This window comes from Lepisma saccharinum, chromosome 11 (genome assembly GCF_977018435.1).
Source record: "Lepisma saccharinum chromosome 11, izLepSacc3.1, whole genome shotgun sequence".
NCBI lineage: Eukaryota > Metazoa > Arthropoda > Insecta > Zygentoma > Lepismatidae > Lepisma > Lepisma saccharinum.
Genome location: NC_139239.1, coordinates 45,329,710 through 45,355,423, shown reverse-complemented (window position 1 = coordinate 45,355,423; position 25,714 = coordinate 45,329,710). Strand labels below are relative to the sequence as shown.

General features: G+C 37.5%; 1 protein-coding gene across 2 annotated transcripts in view; it reads right to left on the bottom strand.

Annotated features, from left to right (window-relative positions):
* LOC145994757 (uncharacterized) overlaps positions 1-25,714 on the bottom strand; it is a 50,697-nt gene that overhangs the window by 8,457 nt on the left and 16,526 nt on the right. For both annotated transcript variants that reach the window (XM_083130996.1, XM_083130997.1), the window contains exons 3-4: positions 8,204-8,375; positions 6,464-6,634 (exon numbers count right to left, since the gene is read on the bottom strand). In XM_083130996.1, coding sequence (XP_082987122.1) covers positions 6,464-6,634; positions 8,204-8,375 — 343 coding nt within the window. The remainder of the gene's footprint in view (positions 1-6,463; positions 6,635-8,203; positions 8,376-25,714) is intronic.

Sequence of the window (25,714 nt, the reverse complement as noted above, 5' to 3'; positions counted from 1 at the left end):
GTATATTTGTATTGAATACAATTTAGTGTTAGCTTGTTGCATATGTATTTTCTCCATGTTGCATATGTGTAAAACATACGTTGTACATGAAAGTTACACATGTATCTTTGGAATGCATTTAGCATTCATTTTCTGCCATTCAAAAATACAGTTTGTGTGTTTGATGTCCATTATTAGCTAATGTCAAATTGACGGTGTTGAAAAATTATTTCAAATAGTTTGTTCCAAACAAATGCTTTAGCACAGACTTCTGCCACCTTTTTGCGTAATTTATGAGGATAATAATGTCTTTGATACTACTACTACTACTACTGGTAGTAGTAGTAATAATAATAATAAAAAGCCATTATTAATATTATTATTATTATTATTGGTACGTTTTTCCTCCCCCCCCCCCGACAAAAATTCGTGGTTGCACCTCTGGTATTACATTTTTCCGCAAATTTGGTGACAAAAATAATTTGAGTAATTAATTCAGAATAAACGGGGAGAGGGGGAATGTTCTATCTTATTGGGGGAGTGCATCATGGGCCTTGTGGGGGATGGGCACTCCTGGGTGGCAGAAGGTAAAAAATGATACCGGTCTGGAAAAACAACTACATTTGAAAGAAAATCAGTGAGAAGAAATATGAGTCACCAGTGGTGAAACAAATCAAAAACTTACATGATACGTAAATAGTCACCTACCAGTAGAAGCTGTAGGTGACTGATTAGAATTATGGCTTCACGCTCTGAAGGATGTGTGTGCTTGTTGCCAATAAGGCTACAACATGTGAGTGTTCAAATTTGCATTTAGGCAGTGAACCTTTTCTTTTTTAAATTGGGCTGTTCATTGCCAAACTTTTCTGGTGGCCAAACCCCTGTTGTGCCCCTAAATAATTTAGTTCATCATTTGGCTGCCCTAAGCTTTACGTTGGAGTGTGATAGGATGGTTATTTAAACGTTATTTTAAACGAAGATAAGAATTTTTCATGCAAATCAATAATATAAATGTGTTTAGTAAAGCTTTAAGATTATGTAGAACATCATATGATTCCGAAAATTACATTCTCCTAAACCTAAGAATTAATTTATTAAACTGCAATGAAAAAGTAGCTCGAATGGGCTAAATATTGTATGTTTATGCCCAAAGTGAGTAAACTTAACATCATTTGGGTCGTTCCTAGCTGCTATGGGTTGATAATACAAAAATTTAGATTTTGACACTATGCTTAATGTTTTTTTCTGGTTGCGAGGATGTGCAATTCAACGGCGTTAGTAATCGGAGTAACTACCCAAATTATAAAGAAAAAATTAATAAGTGCATAAGCGCATGACATTTATTATTATACATTTGATAACTTAATGAATATTAACATTTTCTTTGTATTAACTATTAAGCAGACATTTTTCCCTTCGTATTTTAGACTTTTTTCTTTTTGTTACAACCATTTAAAAATTATAATTCCTGTAAATAAGAAAGCAATAGAGATTGCGAGACATGAAACAGAAGTACAGTCTAACGGAATTATTAGGTATTATTCTTTACCAGATTCACAATAATTAAGCACTTAAATTGTGAACATTGCAAGTGACATAAACAATTGCTACGCAACTATTAAGACTTTTTTGAGTTTCGTAACCTTTTCTGTTGTTGATGATCATCTTTTTCAAAATCTTAGTTTTACAGCACTGAGTATTCATCTATCAGGTTCAGTATTAATTTCTGAGGTTAAGATTAAATTAATCTTGCAGTTCAATGTAATAACAGCACATTCAGCATCAAATTCCCCATTTATTTAAATGGGAGAACAATTGCCCATCAAAAGCGTGGGGACACAACAGGGGTGCTGCCACCTAGAATAGTTTGCTTTGACCAGGCACAGACCACTTGAATACATGGAATGTGGGAAGTACATACCACATGCATTTTTAATCCATGATTTCACCTGTTAATTTCGAAAAGCATCTTAGATTTTTCCTTCTTAACGAAGTATTTTTACACTTGCTGACCAAACATCGAGCTGTCAGATCATACCTACTTTCACTGTGACTGTAAATTACATGCCTCTATATTTTAAACTAAAGATGATTTCGAGTTTGTTGACAAGTTTGCATTGTCAGCTACAAATATGTTTAATATAATCTGTATCTAAAGATATATTGTTTTGGAACCCTAGAATACGGATGAGTCAGATGCTTATACTTTTATACAGCATATGGATACTACAAATGTAAATCGAGACAATACTGATTGGCCAAGAAACAATGTGCTACAATACTGATTGGCCAAAAAACACTACAAATGTAAATCAAGACAATACTGATTGGCCAAAAAACAATGTGCTAAAGGAAGTCTTCAGAACATTATTTTCACTATTGTTATATATAGCTAAAGATTTTACATCACAATTATGATGTTAGGATCTGGACAACTTTGGTTGGTTGGTTTATGTTCTTATCTAATACATTTTTAGTTTTAAAAATCGAAATCTATGCAGTGTAAATTCTATACATAAATCAACTAATATCTTTTTCAATTACAGCTCCAATTTTTGACATGGTTGCTAAGAATTTGCACATTAACGTTCCACTGTTTCTTGATCTTGCGTGATACTTGTAATGCCTTTCCACATTTTATAAGAGGTTTAATATTAAGTAGTTGCTCTCAAAACCATTTCATTATTAAAAATAACAGTCATGCCGAAACATGAGATTAATTCCATCCTAGGTATACACTAGTTGGCACTGCACTGTAAAGAAAGTTCTGCCTTTAATGTGAAGCGAACCCAAGACCATTGGCATGTTGGCAAGTTCTCTGCCGCAACGTGTAGCCTGCACAATATGACATCACCCCCCTTAGTTCAATCACGTGGTTCCACAAACAAAACCTCCTTGTGGTAGTGGGCCGAATAATTTTGTAAGCAAGGGATATGGTTGTATAAAGAGAAGTGGGAGGGCGGAGGTGAAGAGATCCTTTCACTTTTTAAATAACGTTTGTATGTGCTGTGATACAAAGTCGATATCTTCTTTGCTCACTGTATGTATACAACATCTAAAACTACACAATTTTTCAAGGTATAAAGCAATACAAATCATTTAATATTTTAATAGAAACTGAAGGAATATAAACGGCAAACTGCAAGAAACAACACTTTATGATATTACAGCTTGTCACAGTGTTATTAACAATTCCAACATAAACGTTTGCATCCATGTATGAATTTAGAAGCAAGATTTAATAGCATCGCTACATCAGCACTAAGCAAATAATATAGTTCCATCAATTCCATGCAAACACTAGTTTTAAATAATGCACTGTTTATTGTTTTTATTATCACATTATCTCATTTTATGGTTTCAATTTTATTAAAGTAGTTTGTATTGAGCAGTTTGAAGACTACTGTATTTTCTCATGAATAATGTGCACTTTTTTCCAAAAATTTTGTCCCCAAAAACTGTGGTGCGTATTATGCACAGAATAATATGGACAGCCAACTTGAAGCTGTACAGTGATTTTGTGACACTTGCATTGATTTCTCATGTTTATGGAACCCTATTATGTTATATATCGTTGTAAAGCTAAAATCCTGTAGTTTCTGAATATGGCAACAGTATTCTATTCAAGATAATGATGCAAATGTGAAACAGTATTCTATTCAAGATAATGACGTTATTGTGAAATGCGGTTGAAATAAGCTCATCACAAAATGAAGGAACGTTCTGATTTTTATGGTTCTTTGGATGAAAGAAAAAATAAGGAACAAGAAAATAATAACTAAAATGTATTACTGGCCAAATAATATTATATATATGGAGTGTGTAAATGCCTTAATGGAAGAAATCTTGTGGTGCTAACTGCTAGTTTGAGGGTCCTGAATGTGCCTCGTATTAATGTTACGTTAGTCATGGAAAAAGTATATATTTTGAAGTTCTTTTAGAAAAAGTAAAGAAGGAATCAGCAAAACCATGTACTTCAATCCCTGAAGATGAGAGTAACGTTAGCTCTCAAAAGCTCGGAAGCCTATCTGGAAATCACCTGGCTGATTGCCCGAGAAAACCTCTTCAATATTCACCGCTAGGAAAGCTTCAAGAACTATTTCACTTAGTAATGTTCTGCGACACGAAGAAAAGCAGTGCCATTCTGGAGGAATTCGAGCATGCACCTCCTGTCACATGGGATGCGTATGAGCAGTATTTATTGGGCAAGAAATAATATAAAATAACTTCCTAAGCACTGCAAATTCATTACGTAATTTTGATCTCACTTTCTACTATTACGGAATAAATAAGGTGGTTAAAGAGTGAAAGCTTTTGGATGCTAAACATAGTGGAGGAAGAGGGGGGATGTGGTGAGGGCTGGTGACTTATTGTTTACAAAAGAGGACATTATCCTCTTGGTCCACATTGCAACAGACGACTCATGTCATTCACTCTTGATCAGCATAGCAACAGCTTTACGACTTCAAACTAAGAAATCCATTTCTTGAAATTGGATTGCACTGCGTATTATATACGATATAATTGTTTGCCACTTTTCCCCATCAAAAACCAGGGTGCACATTATACACGCATTTGCATTATACACGTGTAAATACGGTATTTGCAATTTGTATTAAAAAGTAAAAAAAAAATTGTCATCAAATACACTATAAATATTTCACAGACTCACATTAATTGGCATTCTACCATTTAAAAAAAAAGTGTTGTAGGGGAGATTCAAACTGGGGACCCTTCGTGTGGTGAGCAGGTATGATAGTGACTGGACCACATTGTCCTTCTTGATCTATTCCTTGTATGTTCCTATCCATGTGTTGAAACCATATTGCACTATTTTATCCGCTATTCATAGAAAGTATTTCAAACAGAATATTACAATTAAATCGGTGTTTTTTGAAACTACAAAACATATGTTTTCTTGTTAACTGAAATTTTTAAAACGGGGGAATTTATAATTCGGTCACAGACAGGATAGCCCACGTTGCGTACGATTAAACAAGTATTACCTACAGAAGACTATGAGCTGAGCATGCGCAGTTCTATGATTGGCATCGTGATCTCTGCCTGAGAACACAATTCACTGTCAACACGAAGGTTCTCTCGGCACTATGACATCATCTTGGTTGATTTGCAGCAGCGTGGCCAGGAATTTGTAAACAAGGTATATGGGTTGTCATGACTACTTCTATTTTTTTTAAAACAATAAATAATATTTTATCTCACAGTAGGGGCAGAAAGGGTTAATATCTTTCTGTCCTCCCTGTTGCCTCCTGTAGGAAGTATTGGAGAAGCTACATGGGAATAACAAATCCTAAGTGGTGTCGACGAGCAATTAGATTTATCAGAAGAGTTTTCATATATTTTCAATCTTATTAATGTCCAAAGCAATAATTCTACTAAATAAAAAAGTTGGTTCTACAAGAGATTTGAACCTGCGATCTTCAGACAACTGGGTCAGCTCTTTATCACTTTCCCACTTCATCACTCGATCAAACAAAGTTGAAATTTTGTCTTAAGAGCCATCAGCAAATCTTGCAAACTTTGTTAACATACCTGCTGTTTCTCACAGTTTATTTTTACAAGCTGGAATAGACTTGAGATCTGCAACTCAGCACTAGACCTCTGTGGTAACTTATTCTCTCTAGTCGACTCTCGCCGGCCCCTGTGGCAGAGTGGTTGTTAGCACATCACACTACGACGCTAGGGATCCTGGGTTCGAATCCTGGCCTGGGCATGGATGTTTCTGAGTGTCCATTCATCAATTTCATCATATCATCCCTCATTCCCATCTTCACAAATCAGCCAAAAGTGGTACCAAAAGTGAAGTAAAATAAAGCAAATCAAATCTAGTCTACTCTCACGTTTTGTAAATGCGAAGTGGCATTGTTATATGTTGCAAATAATTTCTCACTAACTAACAATATACAACCACCTGCCCAATGGTAAGAACAATGTTCTGGTCGCAGAAGGAGATAACACTGAAGGATTATAATTACTTTCGTATTTCTTTTTACATGCCAGGCATGTTGCCACTTAAAGAAAAATGATCCTTGTATAAATGTTCCCTTACGTTCTAGACAGATCCATCTGGAAAACTGAAGTAAGATTATGTGAAGATTATTGTTGCAATTGTGGTTTATTTGGGGTATGACTACACTAACAGAAGTAGAATTCTAAACCCCAAAATAAAATAAAATTCACAATGTGTAATAGGCTGGTAAATACATAATACTGCCTTCAAAAACACAACAAACTGCAATCGTGACAAAAGCATGCAACATGTCTAGTGCCTCTCTTCCACTGGTTAAGTTGACATGAAGTAAGAAATAAACCTCTTGGTATGTGCTATTTCCTAAATACAATTTTCAAAATTTTTAGAGGAAGTATTATGTAAAGACATCTACAGCACACCTATGTAAATTTGATGTTTTTAAAACTGGAGTTACTCAAACTTTTAAGTTTACAATAAAAACAGCAGACTCACCCAGCCTCCATTCTGTTGAACCCATGCTGACACCTTGCTCATAATGAAACGCAAACTCCATTCAATCAGCTTATGGAAGTATTGATCAATCTTTCTTCTTAAGGCTACGATTGCCACATCACTGCAGAAGAAGAACAGCACTAACACTCGTTCCCATGTCACTCCTCCCTCCTGCAAGAAAAAAATATACATCAATTGAAAGTTCCACTGTTGGAGATTATATGTGTAGAAACAATAAAAATAAAATATCTTCATTTTATCTTCATATCTTCTTTCATGTGGTTAAATCTCTCACACATCAAATAAGGCAAAAACATACAGATAAATAAATACATTGTAGGTATTTGAGCGACTAATTCAAACTGGAATAGCTGTTACAAATAACATATAACAAATTCTGTTTTTGCTTTCAACTCCATTAATGGCATACGGCAAAAAAATGAACTTGTAAACAAAAAGTGATAATACATGTACATAGTTGGAATTTTAACCACTGTCATATGTCTATTTTAACATTTCAGCAAAAAGCAACGAAAAGTACAAAATGGACATTAAAATTGATGAATTTTTTTCAGATTTTTCATCATTTTCACAGTTTAGTCATTCAAAAAGCAGTCATTTCTAAATAGTCACTTATGAGTGAAATAGGCAAGACAGAAAAAGGGTATTGTTTTCAGAAATGGCCTGAAACAGACTTTATACTCAATAGCCTATATTTTCAGGATGGGAACAAAAGCATTTTAACGGTGCACAGTACATTCTCTTCCCTAAATACCCCTATGCTTGCAACACATGCTTCATCTGTTGCACACAACCTCTCTAATGAATGAGAGGATTGAGCTATGCACTTTCCTTCAGTGGATATGTAGACCGATGTGACACAATCTGATGCTGTGGTTGATGTAGTTGCATTTTCCAACTGCAGTGCACTCTGATTGACTATTACGAACAGATGCACCATGTGATAACAAGAGTATTAAAATAGACAGACATGGTTAAAAGAAAGAAAATAAACTTGAAATCCAATCAGAATATATAGATATTAAACTAATTTTCATCATTTTCTCATTTTAGGCACTCAAAGACAGTTGTCTTTGAAGTAGGCACTTATGACTAAAATAGGCAAAACAGTCACTATAAAATTCATGCATTCCTCTCAAAAATGACCTGAATTTTTTTTAAATGTAATAGCCTCCACTTTCTGGCCAAGGAACAAAATATAAATTTTAGAGTAAATCCTCAGCCTATTTATGACATGTATTATTGCAGAAAATTATAAAACAAATCTCAAGAGTTCAGCCCACTGAATATTTTTGGAATTTGGCACCACTGGAAAGAGGCAGAACTCCTGCACAGAGACCAGAGATTTTGACAGCCAGGCAGTGTTCAGTCACAAAGAGGAGAGAAAGAAGGGAAGAATTACCAGTTGATATCAATCCATGGCTGTTTTTTTTTTACACATAGTAGTAATAAAATCTTCTTGAGTTTCTTTCTGATTATGTAAACGTGAAGGCAGTAAAGCAGTAGTTACACTATTTCTTTCCTGAAAACCAGTATTAAAAGTGGAAATTCCTAGGTGGGAGAATGCGTATGCACCTCATCAGATGGGAGAATGCCTAACACACATTTTCTTAAGGGGGTATCCCTTGTGCGCCCTCCACCACTTCCTCCAGTACTTTGAACTTGGCTGGAAACCCCAAATTATTTATAAAAGATAAGCAAAACATACTTAAAAAGTACCTCAAACAAGCCAATTAATATTTGGGTAAAATTATCCACATCCAAACTTTCTATTTGCATCTGTTCTGCTCTAATGCGCAATCTGCGTCTTTGTTCTGATTGGGCAAAGTCATCTGCCATACGGCGTAGATCACGTCCATAGGCTATTAGATTGTTGTGGGCTAAAGATTGGCTGAAAAATAACAAAAATAAACACATTAATATCACAGAAGAAAGACGAGAATCATGTAAATTGCCTAACATAAATTTTCTTGCCTGAAAAAAACATGCAATTTACAAAGTTTGCACACAATGGTAATACCCTATGCCCTGTGGAGTACCACAAAGTTTGGAATCAGGCACAGTAGTTTTATTAATTTTTATTAACAATCTGCAAAAAATAATTTAGAATTGAATTGCTTGATGTATATCTTTTAATGAAGTAAAATGAAACTTTTATTCAGTTTTGTTAAGTTAAAAAATAATGTTCATAACAGACACAAAAAATATAAAACATTCCCATATCAAATGATAAGAAAGCAAATAACAAAGAGTTAAAAAATCATGGATTTTGAAGTTGTGTATGGTACATACTATATTCAAAGATCTGACAAGCATTAAAATATTTTTAAAATTGTGTGTTTCTCTTGTTCACAAAAAAAAAAAAATGTTTTAAGTTCATTTCATGCTGATAGGTCAATTGAGATTGCACAAGTCAGTTTAAAGTGTGATCTATTCTACTGTGCAATGGGCCTCCAAGAGAAATTGAAACTGGACACCTTGATTACAGACATACCTTGGCAATGATTTCCTTTATTGCAACTGATTGTGAGTAAATTTTTATCCCCCCCCCCCTTCCTCCTCACACACACAAATGCTGTTTCAATAGAGATGAATGAGTTTAACTGTTTCAATGGAAGTGATAATTTGGCATAAAAACCTGAATTTTATTTATCTGTATCCATGTGTTCAAATACCTGAATCCTCCATGAATTTTCACTTCAAACACTATAGCAGGTCACATAAAAGATTAGTCCTACTGTTGAAATTAAATGGATAGAAAAGAGATACTAAATAGCCAAAGACAAACTTTAGGCATATGTTTTGGGTGAGAAAAAAAAGTGTCTGATTGCACTCAAGTAGCTTTTGATATTCTTCACACATCTGCTACACTTGAACACACACACCCAACCATCATAAGCACACTAGAGAGATATGGGAGTCAGAACCCCACTTTACACTCGAAATAAGTAATTATATTTATTTTGCTCCATTTTCGTCCTCATAATTCCATTCAAAACACTTCACAAATACTTTTCACTAGAACATTATTTCACTAAAGATGAAGTGCAATACATCTTCCAACACACAAACACACACATGTTTCAGAAGTATGGACATCCTTATGATTTTTTCCAGGGGGGGAAGGGGGCAAAGCATATTTTCTCCATAGTAGCACTGGCCCCTCACAAAACCACTCCTTCAGTTTGAAGTTATCATGTTCCTGCAACACCCTTGTGATCATTAGCATAAATTACTGTGATTGAAATGAAAATATGTGTAAAATACAAAATTTTAGGTTGCCATCCATTTTCCGGGAGGGGAAGGGTGGCTTCTTTCCATAAATGGTATTATACATAAATGCTATATATAGGGGGATGCAAGATCCCGAAGACTCTGTACCAGAATCGGGAATGATTTCCCAACTTTTCGGGATTGCAAACAGTCAATGCTTTTTCAACTTTTTGAGATTGCAAACAGTCTAGAAATTCCAAATGATTGTATTTAAAAGTGGTAAATTCTTGATGATTTCTGCATTATAAGTAGGGCTAGGAAGTTGATGACAAATAATTTATTTTCTATTCCTTGAAGACAATGCCAAATCTGACAGTATTCCGTTTCACTTCAGTTAGAACCAGAAAACATTGTTTTTATTTGGCATGCTCTTATGAAAAAAAGCACATGGCAGATGTGTGAAGTTGATGTGCAAGGGATTCCTCAATGGAAATGAATGAGTCTGTTGAAGTCATGGGGGTAGGGAAGGGTTTTATGGAGTGATTAATATGGGTGACCGGGCAATGTTTTTGGTCGCGATGTTGTGTTGTCAATATTTCTACATACCCACATGCAGAAAGGCTGAAGCGTGACCTTGACTTTGTCCTTTCTTGCTAGGGGCACTAACACAGTAGTTTTCTTCTGGCAGGAAAGCACTGGTCGCTGCCATTTGTGCTTCATGTACTGCGATATCAGCATCACCGCGCATCAGGTTATCATCACACGTTTGCGGTTGAATACATACGAGTGGAAGGATGTGAACTTGGCGAATTGGGCAAACCTTGGAATAGACACTGCTAGGTGTTATCGATAGGCATGGCCCATCGTGTACAGTGCACTAGTGTTTGTCGTCTACAGGTCAGCAGACATCCAGCAATAGGGATGGCTGCATACACCGCAGAGGAGCTGGCAGACATGCATCTCATTTATAGTGAGACAGGAAGTAATAGCCATGCAGCACTGTGTCTGTATGTGGAATGTTTTCGAAATAGGAGGCTGCCATCGCACACCTTCTTTCAAAGAGTGCATACTCGACTTCAGGAAACAGGATCAGTGCTACCATCCCGTCGAGAAATTGGAAGACCACGAAGTGTGGCTCAGATCAGTTTGTGGATGTGGTGTTAAATGCTGTCAGGGATCGTCCTGACACCAGTACGTGAGCTATATATACTGCCCACAACACCTCCCATGTTAATGTGTGGCACATCCTGTCCGAAGAGGGAATACACCCTTTCAAACTCCAAAAGGTACAAGACCTTTTACCTTAGGACTTTGACCCACGTGTGGTGTTTTGCCAAGGGTTTTTGCTTCACATGGGAACTATACCGAATTTTGCGAACAGGGTGTTGTGGACCAACGAAGCAACATTCACCAAAACGGCTGTGTTCAATAGGAAGAACAGTCACGTTTGGGATTTTGCAAATCCACATGTAATTCTCGTGGCACACCATCAGCACAGGTTTGCGGTTAATGTGTGGTGTGGGATAGTGCATGACCATTTGATTGGGCTGTACATTTTCCCTGTTTGCCTGTGTGGTGGCACACATCTTTCATCGTGATGTCTTGCCTGAACTGTTGGAGGACGTGCCTTTGACACTGAGGCAAGTACTATGGTTCCAACACGATGGTGCACCACCACATTTTGACCAAAATGTGTGTCATTTTCTCAATGGCTTGTTCCACAATCTGTGTATTGGTAGGGGTGGGCCTGTGCCGTGGGCAGCAAGATTGCCGGACATCACTCCCCTGGACTTCTTTCTATGGGGAGAGATGAAAAGCCTTGTATATACCTGTCGTGTCAGCTGAGGATCTCATTGCACACCTTAATGTCAACAACACTGCAGGGTTGTTTGCTCGCACTAGACAATCGTTGATTCGGTGTTGTCATGTCTATGTGGAAGTTAATGGCAGACAGTTTGAAAATCTTCTATGATGTGGTTCCATTAGCACCTCCACTCAGCACACAGTGAACGTGTCGACATATATGCAATCTAGCGCAACACCACCACCATCTTTGCTTTTCTACATAATGGTGATGTCCACTACGGATATTCGCTTTCTTCTTGGTTGTCATCTTCACATATCACTTTCCGTGGATAACACATCTCGCTAAACCCTTCCCTAACCCCATGACTTCAACAGACTCATTCACTTCCTTTGGGGAATCCCTTGCACATCAACTTCACACATCTGCCATGTGCTTTTTATAATAGAGCATGCCACATTTCTTTGTGGAACGCCCTTCTCCGTGGTCATATGGTTTGCTGTTGTGCCACTATTTCCTTGTAAACATAAATTTTTGCCACTTTTTCCCACTTCAATAAATCTGAATTGGTGCAGTTTTCAGCATTTCATCACATGAACTTCTGTGTTTATTTTCACTTGTAGAATCACCTCCTACGCATTGGGAACAAACTTTAGAAACACCCTGTATATTCCAATAACCTAACATGGTATTTTTTGCAAGTACACCATTAATGGTAAATATGGTGAATGCAAAAGAACAATAATATTTTAACTGAGATCTTTAGCCAGTGGCAGCTTAAGGGGTAGAGCCACCGTGCCATGGCACTACCCTCAGAAGAAACGCATACGTCGTCAAGTAAAGTTAAATAAATACATTGATAGTTTACAGGCAAGGAGATTCAAATCTTGCAATTGGTCAAGCTGACGTGACGACCGCCCCAACCTCCTCACTGCATCGCCAGCTGTTTCGTTCGTACCCTCCCGAGGCAACAGTCCGTGCCGCCGAAGAGCTGGCCTAACCAAGTTGACACACGTGCAGAGGGTTGAAGAAGTCTCAGCGAGGCACATTTCCACCATGAGCCAAGAACAAAGTGGCAGGGGGCGGGACTAGCCCATAAGAAACCGTGCCTGTCTTCGCCTGGCCTGGCGAGGGATCTTTCGCAGTGTTGACACGACACAGTTGCCACCTTCAGAAAAAAGTCGCTAAATATGACTGGTTTGTAAGACCCGTTGGGGAAGTAATTTCTGCCTACTTTTGGAGAAACGAACCTAATATTTTTCCAAAGTTAAATGAACATTTTTGATAATAGATAGATGCACCAAGAGGGCCATCCAGACTTTTTAAAAAATATAAAAGTAAAAAATCCTATGATGATGAGAGTTTCCTTTGGCATTTCAACAATTTCTTTTCATAACAATGATATCTGCAGCATCCAGTTAGAATACGTGTGCATGGAGGAGGAGAAGGTGATAGGATTTGTTTTTCCTTTCCTCTTGTAATAGTTATATTTTTAGGGAAGTGTCCTGTAGTGTATAAAGATAGGTTAGTGAGTGAATATGAATCAGATTAGTACGTTATTACTTAAACACATGTTGCTTTCCACGTTACCAAATGAGGATAAACTTCTTGGACAGTGGCACAACCTCAAGGAGGGGGCAAGTGGGGGGGGGGGCATTGCGGAGGTTTTTTTTTCTATTTACTTGATCGCGTTGGCACTAGCCATCATAGTTGCTGCCAGCCGCCACAGTCTTTAGCAATGGATTAAATAAATAAGTGTGAAGCCTACTTTCAGGTCTCCTTGCAGGCCATTATTATCACTTTAATCTGTGATTTTAAAGTAAAATTAGTCACAACATAAAAAATCACAATCTGATCCACATGAAACAAAAGTGTATTTTCAGATGCTGACTGACTAAAAGGTCACTCTGAAAGAAGGTGTATGATTTTTACAGAAAAACCTTGCAGTGTACATGTAACCTTGAAGTAAAAATATACAAAACTACATTGGCACTTAATTGCTTTCTTCCTTTGCTTTGGTAGTTTAAACCACCAAACGAAAGATTTTATCAAATTATTCAAGTAGTCACTTGTAATTTATGAAAAAATCAAGCTTTCATTTAAGTGTGAAAATTATTTTTACGTCATTTTTTAATAATTTTAAGGTCATTGTATAGGTAATTTTTTTTTAGAATCTTTAGGTCATCAACTTCCAAGCAATAATTATAAGTATCTGAAACTTCTTGGAAATTGCTAGTTCTTATTCCAGAAATGCAAAAACAAATACTTGAGGGGAAATAGTGTGTAGAATAGAGGTTTCTCTATTGTTGGGTAACGGAGCATTTTATTCTGTCCCCGAACGTCTGGTTTTAAAAAATTTTCCATCCCACACATTTTTAGTAATATTTACAATTTTTGGTGACAATATCATGAGCACTGCAGAAATACCCCTTCCCCCACAGATCCTCAGGCGAAATAAAATGTATCCGAGTGAAATATCAATCCCCTATCAGTTCTGCGGAAGAGAGACTTGACTACCCTGAAACCACTGCCATTTTAACTTTTGCAGCATGCTGGTGGTGAGGGGGTGGGGAATAGAAATGGAAATCTTGCATTTTCTTTTCAGCAGCAGTTTGCTCTTCTGCTCCTAGACTGCCTGGTCCCAGCCACGGATGAGAAGCAGTTGAAACATGGTGACACATATTGTGATTTGAAAATAAAGCGAGGCGAGATTGATTGATCTCTCACTGCTATATTTGCTGCTTCTCAGTGCATGTATCTCCATACTAACAATACTACTGCATGGAAATCAAATGATTCTGTTCGGAAATTTTACATTTGACACTTCTTAGATTATGCCACTCAGCAAAGTGTCAGGGGGTCTCGTCACGCGATAACAGTACAGCTGCAATGGGGCATAACGTCAGCCTACGTGGTGAAGTGGTTATCACAGCACGCAACAACGCCAAGGGTCCAGAGTTTGAATGCCGGCCTGGCTTGGGCTTTCTTTGTGAGTATCTATTCCATCACTCATCCTCATCTCCGGGTCATTCCATGTCAAATCAACAATTTTTTTAAAAAAATGGTTGCATGACCATTTTAGAAAAAAAATCATTTTTAGTACATACGTTTGTACATGTTTCTAGATATCAAAACCAATGTTCAAAAAAATTATTGTCTTTAGTTCTTCTGGGGCAGCCATTTTTCCAACATGGCGTATGGCTTTTTTTTTGCTCATGTAGCAGTATACAGAAACCTTAATATCTCAAAAACCATTAAAGCTAGAGACCTGAAACAAACTTCATTTTGTAGCTAATGAAGTATACTTCTAATAATATTCAGCTGTGTTCTATTTTTTATACATCTCCTGTTTCAAAACTGAGGAGGCAGATTGCAGAAAAACAATAAAGTGATCTTGCTCAAAAAACTATTCACATCCTACAAGGAGTGCAAAGGAAACTGGAAAGTTGCTTTTCACTAAGTATTAAAACTGAAGAAAAGGAAAGCAAGTGTGACAATCCTTTGCGTGGCCAGTACAATCATATAATTGAAATGATAAGAAGAAAAATGTAAATGAGCAAAAAACTAATGTTGAAAAGGTCAGAATCATCAGTTTGATTGCTACCACTTGGTCAAGAAAGAATATGTGATGAACTGAAGGTTTCTGATAATTTACTTAGGAACTTAGTGAAATAACAAAGAATCCTGCCTGATTTAACAAAGAGAATGAATAGGAAACTGGAGCTGACAATACCAACTGGTTGTGGGTACCTAATAAATCAAACCTTTTGCAATGAAATTTCACAGATTTTCAATTGTCATACCTTGTAATTTCAATTTATAGTAAGTCAAGTATTAAAACCTTATGTTACTATATTTTCTGAGCCTTTATTTAATCCAAATTTTAAAAAGAAAAAGAAAAGACTTCATTATTCTAAGTATGGGATGTAGTTTAACCTTACTTTGCAACGTCAGCAATTAGGTGACATACGTTACCTCATATTGATCAAAACGAGTTGAATCTAAAAGTTTAGATTTTTACTGTCAGCTAGGTTCATGAAGGGCTTCCTATGTGCCAAATTTCAGAATTTTTAAAGGGGACCCATCTGAGATATTTGACCCCGAAAACTGTCAAAATTCAATGAACAGCCATTTTTGAGACCATGCTGTAAAAAGGGGTGCATTTCTAAGCACTGATATTTTATTTACAGACACCCTGCAGGTAGGTCTACACATGAAAAAAAAATCAAGCCTTAGATTAAACCCCTTCATTAAAAATAATCGGGTTTAAAAATGCAATTTTTTAAACTATTGTTACCCCATTTTCCACCATAATTTTCGTACTTACGATGCAATTTCAAGCAAAACATACCTGAATATCATAGGAAGTATACTTCATTAGCTACAAAATGAATTTTGTTCCAGGTCTCTAACTTTAATGGTTTTTGAGATATTAAGGTTTCTGTATACTGCTACATGAGCAAAAAAAGCCATACGCCATGTTGGAAAAATGGCTGCCCCAGGAGAACTAAAGACAATATTTTTTTTAACATTGGTTTTGATATCTAGAAACATGTACAAACCTATGTACTAAAAATGAAATTTTTCTAAAATGGTCATGCAACTACCATTGGATGGTTTGGCATGGAATGACCCCTTCGCAATTAACCTTAAATGGCAGGAATGCGAAGTAAAATAAACCAATTGAATCAAAGGAATGGGTCATAAGAAAGTCTATTGATGGTAGCCAGGTGCAACCAAGAAACACTTCTGGGCATTTTTATTTTCCATGTGGTTGTATGGTGAATAGCCTACTTGGGAACATGTCTGTATCTACTGACAAAATTCTGGACTGCTGTTTTTGCCAACCAAGATTTTAGGCCACTTAAAATGTCACTTTTTCACTTCCTTTATAAAACCGGTAATTGCAAACCCATCCATTACGAACTACAGAATAGCATGGTGGAAATCATAAAACTGTGAATTTTACTGTAGCATACTGCCTGGTAATCTCTTTATACTCTGCGATAATGTCTCATACTTAGAGCTCGGAAGTTGATGACCTAAAAATCTTTAAAAATTACCTTAAAATTATTAAAAAGTGACCCAAAATGGTAAAAAATGTTTTAAAAATAATTTTCGCTCTTAAAATGAAAGCTTCATTTCTTTATAAATTACAACAGAGTAGTTCAATAATTAGACAAAACCCATTGTTTGGTGATTTAAACTACTGAATCAAAGGTGAAAAAGCAATTAAGTGTTAATATAGTTTTTTTTATTTTAATTTCAAGGTTTTTCTATGCAATGCATTCATCTCCTTTCAGAGTGGGCCTTGAAAGATACACAGTTGTCGGTCAACATATGAAAATAATTTACAATTAATTATTTAATCCATTGTCAAACTTTCAGTTAAAAAAAACTAAAAAGGGACGTCAGGAAATTTAAATATATAAATTATGATAGCAAATGCATTTAAAATTCACGAAAGCAGGGAGATAAACCTAACATATTAAAAAAAATGAAAAAAAATCAAAATCAAAACATCATTTTCTGGTTCTAACTTATGGGAAACTGACTGATATCAGGTTTAACATAAAACCTGACATCGTTTTCAAGACTCAGAAGAAAATATGATTTGTCGTCAACTTCCGAGCAGAGGCGCAACCACAAATTTTTGTGGGGGGGGCAAGTACCAGGATAAACATACCAATAATAATAATAATAATGTTATTATAACACGATTATTATTATTATTGATTTGCTTTATTTTACTTCGCTTCTTCTGCCACTTTTGACTAATTTGTGAAGATGGGGATGAGTGCTGGCATGATAAATGGATACTCGCAAACATCCATGCCCAAGCTGGGATTCGAACCCAGGACCATCATTATTTTTATTACTATTAGTAGTGGTAGTATCAAATACGTTATTATCCTCGTAAATTATGTAAAAAGAGGGTAGAAGTTTGTGCTGAAGCAATTGTGTTTGAACAAACGTTTTCAATATTTTTTTAGCATGTTCAATTTCACATTAATAATGGAAACCAAACACAAACAATTTTTGAAAGACAGAAAATGCTTGATAAATGCATTCTAAATATAATTCTCTTTTACATTAACATGTATAACTTTCATGCACAATATATGTTTCACATATATCAACGTGGAGTGGCGTGGGCACTAAGTTGTGTTTCAAAGTTTCTTTAATACATATTATATATAGCATAGCTATATTATTTAAATACATTACACAACTAATTCATCCATCTCACAATAAACCAACAGCAACAATTACATAAATTGTCTCTCAATAATGTGCACGCTCCCTTTCCTGAAAACAATTGTTCATTCATTTAAAACAAACAAACATAGAGAAATCTTATTTCTCTGTCTGGTGATTTACAATGCATTACAGCGAACAAATAGAAATTGCGAGCGAAGCGAGCAAGAACATTTTTGGATCCAATTGTTTTTCCAGGCTGAAATCAATATTAATTTAATAACCCGCAAATAATTTCACGGAACGCCAAGGCATTATATCATTTACAACTTTTGTGCCCCCCGATGGTGTAGTGGTAACATCGTCACCTTGTTATCAAGGAGTCCCGGGTTCGATAGGCACATAGTGGTTCGGAACCCACTTTAAGATATAGGCCCAGTCTCAGCCTTTCTGTGTATAAAGTAACTTAAAAAAACACTAATAAATCATTTTTACAACTTTTTTCATTTAGATCGTTCGGCGCCCAATGCCGTCTCCTAGCTACGGTCCTGAACCTGATAAAGACTAAGAAAAGTATTTTTATTTGCATAAAATTTGAAGTTCTGGGCGGTAATCGCTCCCTGCAGGTACACTTGGCCGTCAATGTTTCCCCCCCCCATAACTCATTTCCGATCAAGGTTAGGGGGGCAATGCCTCCCCCCTGTGATTGCGCCACTGCTTCCGAGTTCTTCTCCTAATATACCCCCACCATCGAAATTGGCATTGTGAAAAAGATCACTCCGACTCCAGACAGTAAATTTCCACAAATTGATGTATGGAATAAACCGGCAACCAGAATTATTAAAAATAACTCAATGGATGAGGTTTCATAATGTTGAAAGCGATCTAGGATTGCGCGAGTTTTGCACGATTTTATTACATGTCCGAGGATATCTGTAAAGAAGCAATCCTTTATTTCAATTGGCCAGTCTTTTCTTATCTCCTCATGACGTGTGTGTCATCAATATTCAAGTGCATACATGCTTCCAAAAATAACGTTCCTCGGTGAGTGACGTAACATACTCCATTTGCATTCCTTTGACATTGATAATGCTACTCGCCGAAGGCCGTGACGAAAGGAAGGACACCTACATGCGAAAAGCCTGCCTTTTCTTTCTATTGCTTCATCACGCGCAAGTTGACGGGACTACCATGATGACACATTCACAAACACGTGATTTTAAAAACGAATCAGCTGCAGTATCACGAAGGAAGGGAGGGGGAGTTGTTCAAGGCTAAAGGTCTTTGCCTTCTCCGGCCGCTGCACCATTACATCATTTTCTCTTCCACCGGCTACTCTTTGATTCTATTCCTACTTTGTAACTGTTATTAATTGTCCAATATAGATGTTGGTCCATGACAATATGTACACCCAACAGCAAAATAAATAGTAGGCGAATTGTCCACCACCATTGTCATTGTCTGTTTTCTACAATGTAATGATCTTGAAGAGAAATAAAAACGTCAATCAGCAGATGATGTTATCAATACAATTCCAATTTGCCTACAATTTATTATCTTTGCGTTGACTGTACGTACGATTCTTTTCATAGTTCAGTTGGTATGGCGTCTGGCGCTGGCCCTATATGTGAAAATTGGGTTCGATTCTCAGAGCGGGCGATCTCAGGACCAGTAGCGTAACTAACATGCTCCGCCCCCCCCCCCCACCCCCGCGCAACTTTCAGTTGTGCGCTCCTACTCGTTAAAAAAAGCTCTCTTTTCTAAAATATTAATTCACGCATAACATACATGTATATTAGATATATACCAATATGACAATACATACATGTAATATAAATAAACCTGGTAAGGAAGGTTAAGACAACAGACAAACTGAAAAAAGAAATATGCTATAATTATCCCATGGAAATTCACTGTTACTACAAAAATTACGATATTGTTAAATGCCCATTACCACTCCTCTGCGTTTCTTGATGGAAGCAAATTCTCGTGCTAGTTTGGTCAAGTACAGTTTTCAAGTCCGAACGCTTTCGAAGTTCTTAATCTCACTCTTGACATTGTGCTTTTCAGTAATATTTTATCAATTTTTACCTTGGAGTTGTTGTTTTAAGTCCACTTTATGCACAGATAGGCTAATCGGGACTGGACCTACAGTTTAAAGTGGGATCCGAACCACTATGTGCTTCCACCGGGAATCGAACCCGGGGCCGCTTGATTACAAGGCGGCGACACTACTACCACTGCGCCATCGGGGAGGCAATTTTAGCTTGGAAAACTACTTCTCAGCTGATGAAATCGTCACAGATACGCCAGGAATGCTGCTACTAGCCACAATTTTGTTTCCTATCAAGAGGAATTCTGCAACTTCGCTGATGACACGAAAACAAACAATTTCTGTAGCTATAGTGCAAGATATATCTTCTTCATTATCTCTCAGAAATTAGTAACGAATTCCACTGACTGTCGGTGTGTTTCGTTAGACCGGTGGGGTTTAAGAAGGTAAAGCTTTCTTTGATTAACATCTAAAGTACGGTAGAAACGCGCATTTTCTTGTCTTTCGTCTACCTTTCGGCTACGTAATCAATGACTAACTATTCAGGTAATGAAGGTTTTCTTCTAATCTGGTAATTCACTTTCTACTTTTCAAGTGATTAACATTTTCTGCTTGCAGTTGTAGGGGCATAAACATATAACGTATTTGGTTGAAAATATGTGCAACAAATGGAACGACTCAACACGGCTATTCAAGAGAAAAGACCGAATCGGCAGCATGGTGTTCTTTTGCTGCACGACAACGCCCGCCCTCATATCGCCAATATGACCAAGGACGCCATTCAAGCTCATGGTTGGAAAGTGCTGCCACACCCACCATACTCTCCCGATTTGGCACCAACGGATTTTCACCTCTTTCGATCTCTTTCAAATGCTATGCGGGGAGTTTCGTTCAATAATGATGCAGAATTGAGAGCTTGGTTGGATGACTTTTTCGAGTCTAAACCACGTGATTTCTACCGACGAGGTATTGAAAACCTTGTTGAACGTTGGCAAAACGTTGTAAACAACACAGGAGAATACATTATTGATTAACTACTTGTATCTGTTTATTGGAAACTAACCTTTTAACACCTTCCTTAAAAAACGGCGGGAACTTAGTTGCCAACCTAATATATTTTAATTCCGAAAGGGAAACTTTTGTGAACTATCCGCCTTTCTTCATTTATCATTCTTACTGCGCCCCGAAGCTCGAGCGCCCCCCCCCCACCCCCCCGCTCAGGATGCAACTTTCAAGTTCATATCCACTCATCACGCGACTTCCGATAGAAATGATCAACGTAACGCGCTACGTACGAAGAGGTTAGCCAACTTCACAGAATAAAATTCAGTTTTTTTAAAATTTTTATTAAAATATTCTGCAAGACTATTGACTTGAATATCAATCATCTGTTTGTGGTCTTGCTACTGTGAATTCAAAAATTCAATAAACTTGATCAAAACAATCGAGCAACCCACTTTTGTAAGTAAACAAATAAGTAATATTTTCTTCTCTCGCGACTCCAGACCGGACATGACAACACGAACACTGAAACGCACCCCACTATAGACCGTGTTAAAAATGTAAACATAAACATTGGTGAGGTCTTGTCCGGTACCCCCGGAACTTCCGGTTTAGACTAGGGATGGCCAAACGGATCCGGATCTGAAAGTTTCGGATCTGGATCCGGATCCGAGAGTTCCGGATCCGCGGATCCGGATCCAAAAGTTACGGATCTGGATCCGGATCCGAAAGTTCCGGATCCGGGTCCGAAAGATTCGGATCTGGATCCGGATCCGAGAGTTTCGTATCTCAATCCCATTATAATATTACCACAACTTAAAAGGTATTATGTTCTTCTATTACAAAGAAATTTTTCGTTAGTCCAACAAGAATTTTTTTCAAGTGTTGTTCCTAAAATACTTTGCTACGCATCGGCTAACACACTCGTGCACACATGTCAGAGGTGATTTTGTAAATGCCATTGAAACGAATATGTATTCATTCGAATGTATTGGAAATGAAAACACACATAAATGTGAGACATTCCATTCCAGGATGAAACCTTTAACACATATAACAAGATAGAAATGTTATACAAAAATTATACAATTGTTCTACAGTTACAGTTCTACAAATTAAAATAAAACATTATAATATATGCAGTGTTAAATAATTACAAGGGAGGTTATCTAAGTATCCCCCTCCGATTTCCATGAAACTTGGCAGGTGTATAGTGGGGCCCAAAGGCAGAATTACGTGTTTTTTTGTTTCAGCTAAAAAACTGTTTTAAGGGGCAAAACCCCCTCAAATGTCAAGATGAAGACAAATTGAAGTGAGGATCTGACCCCTGTGTCCCTCTCCGATTTCCATGATACTTGGCAGGTGTGTGTATAAACGGGCCCAAATGAAGAAATTCGTGTTTTTTTTTGTTTCGGCTAAAAAACTGTTTTAGGGGGCACCCCCCCCTCAAATGTCAATATGAGGACAAATTTAAGTGGGCATTTGACTTGTGTCCCCCTCCGATTTCCATGAAACTTGGCAGGTGTATAGTGGGGCCCAAAGGAAGAAATACGTGTTTTTTTGTTTCAGCTAAAAACTGAATTAGGGGGCAAAATCCCCTCAAATGTCAGGATGAGGACAAATTGAAGTAAGGATCTGGCCCCTGTGTCCCCCTCCGATTTTCATGAAACTTGGCAGGTATATAGAGGGGCCCAAAGGAAGAAATACGTGTTTTTTTTGTTTCGGTTAAAAAAAACTGTTTTAGGGGGCAAAACCCGCCTCAAATGTCACGATGAGGACAAATTGACGTGAGGATGATCTGACCCCTGTGTCCCCCTCCGATTCTCATGAAATTTGACAGGTGTATAGAGAGTCCGTATGCCCCTTGTTTCTTCCTATGCCATATTTACGTGGTTTCGGGGTCAGATCCCCACTTCAATTTCTCCTCATCTTGACATTTGAGGGGGGAGAATGAAAACACACATAAATGTGAGAAATTCCATTCCAGGATGAAACCTTTAACACATATAACAAGATAGAAATGTTATACAAAAATTATACAATTGTTCTACAGTTACAGTTCTACAAATTAAAATAAAGATCTGGATTTCGGATCCGCTAGGATCCGGATCTGACCATCCCTACTGCCACGTTTCATGGAAATCGGAGGGGAACACAGGGGTCAGATCTCCACTTCAATTTGTCCTCATCTTGACATTTGAGAACAATTTTTTTGCCGAAACAAAAAAACACGTATTTCTTCATTTGGGCCCTGCAAGTTTCATGGAAATCGGAGGGGTGAGACTTAGACCTCCCTTGTAAGTGTATTAATTAATTACAAATCGCGCACGCGCGCACACACTATATATATGTGTGTGTATGTATATTATATATATCGGGTGGGCTGAAAAGTTCGTAGGCTGACTCATAGATGGCGTTACTAGAATTAAATCCATGTGATTTTTACTTAGTACTAACCTTCAAAATATACGTGTATAAATTTCACAGCTGCCGGATAATTAGTTCGTGAGATATAGCATTGTGACTGAAGCAGCTTTTGTTATTGTGAAAAAATGGATAAAAAAGAATTTCGTGTGTTAATAAAGCATTGCTTTTTTGGCGAAAAAAATACTGTTGAAGCCAAGGCTTGGCTTGATAAACATTATTCGGACTCTGCACCAGGAAAATCAACCGTTGAGAAGTGGTTTGCTAAATTTAAACGAGGCGAAATGAGCATCGAAGACGATGCACGCTGTGGACGCCCCAAGGAGGCTGTTACCGACGAAAACATCAAAAAAGTCCACAAAATAATTTTAAATTATCGTAAAGTGAAGTTGATCGAGATAGCTGAGACTTTAAAAATATCAAAGGAACGTGTTGACATATTGTGCATGAATATTTGAACTTGCGAAAGCTGTGTGCAAAATGGGTGCCGCGCGTGCTCACAATCGATCAAAAGCAACAACGTTTTGATGATTCGGAGCAATGTTTACCGATATTCAACCGTAATAAACACGAATTTTTCCGTCGATATATTACAATGGATGAAACATGGCTCCATAACTACACTCCAGAGTCCAATCGACAGTCAGCCGAGTGGACTGCACGTGATGAACCGAATCCAAAGCGTGGAAAGACGCAACAGTCGGCTGGCAAGGTTATGGCATCAGTATTCTGGGATGCGCATGGTATTATATTCATCGATTACCTCAAAAAGGGCCAGACCATCAACAGCGATTATTACATAGCGTTGTTGGAGCGTTTAAAGGATAAAATCACGAAAAAACGGCCCCATTTGAAGAAGAAAAAAGTGCTGTTTCATCAAGACAATGCACCGTGTCACAAATCAATGAAAACGATGGCAAAATTATATGAATTAGACTACGAATTGCTTCCCCATCCACCATATTCTCCAGATCTGGCCCCCAGTGACTTTTTCCTGTTTGCAGACCTTAAAAGAATGCTCGCTGGAAAGAAATTTAGCACTGATGAAGAGGTAATCGCCGAAACTGAGGCCTATTTTGAGGCTAAAGAGAAATCGTACTATAAAAATGGCATCGAAAAATTGTATGACCGCTATAATCGTTGCATCGCCCTCGAAGGCAACTATATTGAATAATAAAATCGAATTTTGTCAAAAAAATATTTTTTACTTTGTTAGCCTACGAACTTTTCAGCCCAACTGTTATATGTATATTAGCAGGTAACAATATGTTATAAGCACATTGTTACTTTCCAAAGAAGCGCATGTGGGATGGCAAAACGGATCCGGATCCAAAAGTACCGGATCCGGATCCGAAAGTACCGGATCCGGATCCGAAAGTTTTGGATCCGGATGCGAAAGTTCTGGATCCGGATCCGAAAGTACTGGATCCGGATCCGAAAGTACCGGATCCGGATTCGAAAGTACCGGATCCGGATCTGAAAATTCCGGATCCGAAAAATTTTAGGATCCGGATCTGGCCATCCCTAGTTTAGACCAGTCCCCGTTGTTGCCAGTGCAGATTCACCGGCATACGAAGTAAGAAATGGGAGCTTGTTTTCATCAGTTGTGCGACGATAGTCAAGAAAGGTATTTGTTAAAGTTCTACTATGAAGGAGTGGACGTCTAGAATCCGTCGGATGATCAACTGCAGAGCAGATTATTAAAATATGACGTGTCTTTGTGGCCGCCAGTTGTATAGCATACTACATACAAGTGTCTCATGTACACGCACGACGAACTCAAAACGTACAAAGGTTTAGATATATTCAATTATTTTGTAAATGGAAAAGTGAGGGAAAGATAATTGTATAAAACTAGTGATATTAATATAATGTAAAGTAAAGTAGAGTAAAGCTTAAGTGAATCTTTGCCAACAAATCTGCAGAAGTAATGACACATAACAAATGCTAAAGTAAATATATGTGCTTTCAACGTCGCCTTTCCGCCTGAGGATTTAAGGAAAACCTATGATATGGCATGCCACTTTCACTTGCACGAATATACTTGAAACAACAAGGGAGTTTTCAGACTGAAGCGACAAGCGATATCGGGATTTCGCACAGAAGCATTGGATCTAAAGCAAACCATTCACCAGCCACGCTTGCGCAAATAACAGGCCGGGGCAACACAATGCACGGTATTGATAAAACGGCCCAGTCCGAGCGACACCTTCAATTTGTCGTGCCGCTTTAATTCGGAAGGTGTATTTTTTTTTAATGTTGGTTTCCAAGAAACGAGTATCGCTGCAGTTTGAAAGCTTCCTTTCGAACCAATTCATCAAGAGAAAATGCACGTGTCGCTTGGACTGGACTGTTGTTTTGTCAGCACCATGCATCGTGTCGCCTCGGTCTGTTGTACTCGTGCAAGGTGAATTGTTTCCTTTAGAGTAAAGGGGCTGTTGCTTGTCGCTTCGAGGTGTAATCTCCGTGCCACTTAAAAGTGAATCCTCAGTAATCAATGAAATTTTTCGCACCGAAGCGACACAACAAGCTGCAC